Source organism: Mobula birostris, chromosome 3 (genome assembly GCF_030028105.1).
Source record: "Mobula birostris isolate sMobBir1 chromosome 3, sMobBir1.hap1, whole genome shotgun sequence".
NCBI classification, from domain to species: domain Eukaryota; kingdom Metazoa; phylum Chordata; class Chondrichthyes; order Myliobatiformes; family Myliobatidae; genus Mobula; species Mobula birostris.
The window spans coordinates 102,930,303-102,936,126 of record NC_092372.1 but is presented as its reverse complement, the minus strand read 5'-3'; the positions used below and the strand labels follow the sequence as shown (position 1 = coordinate 102,936,126).

The window sequence follows — 5,824 nt, the reverse complement described above, 5'->3', positions numbered from 1 at the left end:
TCTTTCTTATACCAGGTTTGGTGGCCTGGGAATTGGGGCTTGGGGTGGACAGGTGTGATTTTTTCTATGTATCCTCCAACCCTAGTTATAGGGCTAGTAGAAGCATCTCTGCACTATTCCTCTACATAACCCCAAGTTTTTCCTTAAGTATCCATTTGGAAATTAATTACTGAGTTATTCTATAATCACCTTAATGCTAAACTTCAACAACTGGCACTCATTTGATTTAGCCTTTTTCACAGGTTCAAAAATCTACTTGAACACTGTGTGCAGTTTGTTTATTAGAAACAATTTCCACAAATCAGTTGAATTCAATTGCAGAGTGTCATATGATGGTATCAGCGTAACACTCAGGAGTACCAGAATCTACTTTCATTACTACAAATATCAAATGGAATCTCCAACTTGGCACAAAGTTTAGCAACATATATCAAATGGTTTGCTCAGAAGTAATCAAGTATAGAGACAGAAGTAAATAAGTCCTGAGTCATGCTAAAGGGTTAAATTATTCACAGTACATAATGAAGCGGAGACAGTGGAATGAACATTGATATCAGAGAGATAATAGCCAGGGCTGAGCTTCCTTCATTGCTCCTCAGATAATCCTGAAATGGAACCCGAATGTATAAGAGATTACGTTGATGCTGGAATTCCAGAGCAACTTGAATCTTCAACATTGCAGTTCCACATTTTTTTTAGTTCCTGTGTCTGGCACCTGAAATAAAATGGAATAATTTGTCGAGTTACCTAATTTCATAGAGAGTGCATGACTTCAACAACAGAAGTAAAAAAATTATCAAGCTTACTTTCAACAAAGGGAGCAATTTACTAAATCATGGAAGCAAATCAGCACCTCAGATTTGCAATGACATATAGGATCCAAAATGAACAATATTTAGTACCATTCAGTTTATTGTACAAACTAAAGCCACTTATGTCAGCTGGCATCAATTTCAGAACATTTAGACACAATTGGTTAAGTGCTAGGCAACATGGGTTATGGTTATCACCAACCAGAGAGAGTGGAATCTCTTGGCAGTCAATGACTCCATGCTGACTTCTATATCATCAAGATCTTACTCATAAGAAAGCCATCTGGAACATCCATATTCAGAAGAATGATGAATACTCTACTCTTATCCAGATTAGTGCAACTCCATCCCCAATCCACTCTGAGTGATACAACTCCATCTCGTACCCTAAACCTTCACTCCTCTGCTGACCATGTTCTATGGCTTCGCCCGGTGGTGAAGATCACTATTAAATACTACATTCTTAACATGCCATTTTGCACATGCATCTGTCCTTCATTGATTGGTCTCAGTAAGATCCTTAAAATGTCTCAGCATAGTGGGAGTGAGCAAAAAATTAACCAGTTTTCCAATCACCCTGCTCCTATGATTCCCACCTCTACTCCCACAATTCCACCTCACTCCTACAATCCCACCTCTATGCTTAAAATCCCAACTCTACTCCTACAAACTCACCTCTACTCCTAAAATCTCACCTCTAATCCTGCAATCCCACCCCTACCCCTACAATCCCACCTCTACTCCTACAATCCCACCTCTACCCCTGCAATCCCACCTCTACCCCCGCAATCCCACCTCTACCCCTACAATCCCACCTCTACAATCCCACCTCTACTCCTACAATCCCACCTCTACCCCTACAATCCCACCTCTACCCCTGCTATCCCAGCTCTACTATAATTCCACCTCTGTTCTTGGAATCCTCCCCCTGGTACTGGGAAATCACCACAAGGGGAATGAGAGTGTTGGCTCTGCTGTCAACAGTGATCAAATAGTTTGCTGATGTTATGGGTTATGGTTTACATATTGATGGAGGGTACTCATGGAAAGTGCCAGAAGGTGCCAAATGCTGATGGGAATGTTCAGCAGTGAGAAGCCGACAGCATTCTCCACTACAAAGGATGAGACTCACAAGGTGAAATAGTCATTATGTTTACATTCATTCACAGTAAAATCTAAACGCTTGTCAAATAATAAAGACTAACCTTTGCTAGCTGCTATGAGAACCCACAACCACTTTGCACCAGGATCCACGCACACTTTCTTCTTATTTTTCAGAGTGATGCTGTGAAGAGAAGGTGATATACGAAATGTAATTCACTGAAACTGGATATAGCACAAAAAAGCAGAGAACTGAAGAAAATGAATCTAACATCTGTAGTAAAAATTCAAACTAAGATGTAAAATGATTTTATGGATCAGAAATAAAATGGATATTTGATAACCAAAGTATGATCAAACATAAGTAAAGTCATGTTGGCATTGAAATTCACCTGTGATGAACAAAACACATCCATTACACAGAATTTTGCATGTTTTTCAAGGGGAATTTATGCCAGAAATTAGTAAGAATATCCCCTTAGAGTCTCTACCCTGAAAGTGCGATAATGGAATCCTCAGCACAAGAATGATATCAAGTTAATTTCTCTAAAGGTTTTTCCAGTATACTGCTGGTGGTAATATCATCACTGTTCCTACCCTACAGTTATTGTCATACAGACTCACTGGCCCAATTCAACAATGTCTACCTGAGCTAGTCCCATTCTACTTACACATGGATCTGTCTGAATTTTTTTTACATGCAGTAATTATATCCACATCTACCACTTCCTCTGACAGCCCATTCCATATATACTGCCTTCTGCATGAAAGATGTAGCCCTTTGTTCCTTTCTAAACCTTTCCCCTATCATCTTAAACCTATCCTCCTGTTTTTGGAAAAAGACTGACCATCCATCTTAGCTATGATTTTATAAATCCCTAAAGGGCTACCCTCAGTTTCCTTCACTCCAGAGAAAATATTCCCGGCCTATCTGGTCTTTCCTTATAACTCAAACCTTCCAGTCTCAGCGGCATCTTTTTGCTTTTTCTTTGCACACTCTCTGGTTTAGTCACACCCAATTAAAAAATACTTTCCATAATACCCAAGCTGCAAAGGCAGCACAGTGACACAGTCAATAGACTGCTGACTCATGGCTCCAGTAAGTTTAACACTATGATGTTCTCCCTGCGTGTGAATGGGCAGTAAGTTTAACACTATGATATTCTCCCTGCGTGTGAATGGGCAGTAAGTTTAACACTATGATGTTCTCCCTGCGTGTGAATGGGCAGTAAGTTTAACACTATGATGTTCTCCCTGCGTGTGAATGGGCAGTAAGTTTAGCACTATGATGTTCTCCCTGCGTTTGAATGGGTTTCCTCTGGGTGCTCTGTTTTACTCCCACATTCCAAAGAAGTGTGAACCACAGGCTGACTGGTCACTTTAAATTGCCCCTAGAACAGGGGTTCCCAAGCTGGGGCCTCGTTTAAATTTAGGGGTCCACGTCATAAAAAAGGTTGAGAAGCCCTGCCCTCGAATATAAGTGATAGAATATAGGGAAAATAATTTGTGATAAATGCAGGGCTGGCGGAAATGGCTGCTTAACAGCTGACACAGATTAGGTGGACTAGCAGGCCTGCTTCTGCGCTACGTGATTATTTCAAAGTACAATTTCTGATATGGGCCAAGTGAACCAATTTTGGAACAAGCATCAGAGAGCATGGAAGGTTAAAGGTGATGATCTGACTTGTCTACTCACATGATCTCTGTTGCTTCGCAGTGTGGCCCGTTGGGAATATATCTCAAACTGTGCATGAGCTTTGGATGAATAACAGCAGAGGTAGTCCTAATGCACTTGCACCGCCCTTGTGTTCCCAGGATTGGAATGCCTGTGGAAAGATTACATTGACTCAGGTTCGCTTATTGCCAAAATCGCAGAAAATCTAACAAACCTTACATTAATCTGAAAGAAATCTGATTTTCAGTTAGATGGATTTAAATATAACCCACTCTCTCCAGTATTGTGTTACAGATAACATGGTAGCCTAGTGGTTAGCGCAATGCTTTACAGTACATGCGACCTGGGTTCAATTCCCGCCATTGCCTGTAAGGAGTCTGTACCTTCTCCCTGTAAGTGCGTGTATTTCCACCGGGTTCCCCCCACTACCCAAAGGACCTACTGGTTGCTAGGGTAAATGATCACTGTAAATTTCCCCTGATTAGGCCAGGATTCGGTCAGGGGATTGCTGGGCAGCGGGGCTCAAAGGGCCAGGAAGGCTTATTCTGCACAGTGTCTCAATAAATAAATAAATAACATGTAACACCATCGGCAAAGTAATTTCTTTCAACAAAATAAGCAACATTTGGACCATTAACTCTTCGTATTCATACTCCAGTACGATAAGGATTGAAACTCATATTCAAACATCTTAACATACCTTGGGTAGAAAAGGCACAGAGAAGGAAGATGAGGATGGTTACTGTGATCGCTCTGTTCATCTTCTGTTCTTTACTGCTGAGGAGATGTCTGCTGAAGGATCTTCTGCTCAAAGCAGTAGGTCTCCCCTGATCAAATTGTGCTGCAGAGATCCAGTGAGCTCCTATTTATGGGATTCCCAGCTTACATTTGCATCATCTCCTTACTCAAATCTGCCAAACACTGACAGCTTGAGAAAAGGAATTTCCCTGCCCTTAAGACAAAAACTTCATTCACTTTGGCAGTTTTTCACTTTAATATGTGTGTGATGTACAGATGGATTATATATTAAAATGGATTATATATTAAAATGGTCAGTTGTTTTTTAAAGAATTAAAAATAAAATTTAGGGAAGAGATGCAAAATCCATCTTTGGTAAAGTGGATGTTGCAAAAACAATCACCATTCTCTTTTGAGTAAGTGAAGGACGATGAGTAATAGCATTCAGTTTCAGATTTTATACCTCACTCACTGGGAAATTCCACAGCTCAGGAGAACATACTGACTGTATGGTGAGTTGACACCTGTGATTTCCAGAAAATTCCTCTCCCTTTCATGGTCTCTATGCACCTTAATGCTGCAGGTCTGTAAAGTATGCACAGGTATAAACACGATGGCAACATTGGATACAATCCTCATTTTCTATAAAGTGTCAGCATGTTGATGCAATAATCCTGAATTAACTTTTTTAAGCATTGCTTTAATCACTAAGGTGATTTATTTTGCTCTCAGACACTGTCTTGTTCACTTTGATTTCACAAAGGTATTTTTGACAGAGTTGAAGTACAGAAGAGACTTATCAATGAGTCATCTGTAGCAAAATTCAATTTACTTATGCAATAGATGTTCTTTCCCTAATGAGGAATTTCAGATTCTCTGCCTCCACATTTTGCAACAGGCTCAGTAGACAATATCATTTTGCAGACATCGTGGTGACCCTCGGGACAATAATAGCAACAGCATTTCTGAAATTTGGGCTAAAATTTGTGAATTACAAGGATTGTGCCTTCCCAGAGATAGAGACACTTTCTGCCCTCCATAACCATATCTTCTTCACCTTATCTACCTGTCCTGCAATCTACCACATTCGATGGACTTATGCACCAGGGTCTCTCTGCTCCTCACTACTCCCCTCAGCCTTACCATTCATTGTGCATGTCCTATCTTTTTTTATAATTTCATCTTAAGTGCTCCAACTCCTATTTTTTGGAATCAACTTCCATTTGCCATTGCTTTGCCCTTGTTAACCAACTGATCACTATCACCTTATAGACTGACATTGTCCACATCACGATGAATAACATAACTAAAATTTTAGCGTAAACTGCAAACTTGCTAATCATGACTGCTGCATTCATTTTTAAAAGTCATTAATGTATTATGTAAGATTATTCTAATTTGATGTAAAGTTGTCCAGCTGAGATACATTGCTGTACATTTACAGAGCTTCTGTTTGACATCAATTGAGATTTGTTTTTCTTTCTGATGTACTTTCTGC

The 5,824-nt window shown here is 40.0% G+C and overlaps 1 protein-coding gene across 1 annotated transcript; it reads right to left on the bottom strand.

Annotated features, from left to right (window-relative positions):
- Window positions 1-448: 448 nt before the first annotated feature.
- LOC140194655 (interleukin-8-like) lies at window positions 449-4,365 on the bottom strand. Its single transcript, XM_072251909.1, has 4 exons — window positions 4,289-4,365; window positions 3,610-3,739; window positions 2,018-2,097; window positions 449-715 (listed from the first exon to the last, which is right to left on the bottom strand). The coding sequence occupies exons 1-4, from the start codon at window positions 4,347-4,349 to the stop codon at window positions 696-698; spliced, it is 291 nt and encodes a 96-aa protein (XP_072108010.1). The 5' UTR covers window positions 4,350-4,365; the 3' UTR covers window positions 449-695.
- Window positions 4,366-5,824: the final 1,459 nt, after the last annotated feature.

Bases quoted from the DNA above. Each gene is read 5' to 3' on its own strand.
- LOC140194655 (XM_072251909.1), bottom strand. From the start codon at position 4,349: ATGAACAGAGCGATCACAGTAACCATCCTCATCTTCCTTCTCTGTGCC. The intron at 3,740-4,288 runs GTATGTTAAGAT...ATCTTTCCACAG, and splicing joins CTGTGCCTTTTCTACCCAAG to GCATTCCAATCCTGGGAACA. The intron at 716-2,017 runs GTTAGTCTTTAT...ATTTTATTTCAG, and splicing joins TCTCATAGCAGCTAGCAAAG to GTGCCAGACACAGGAACTAA.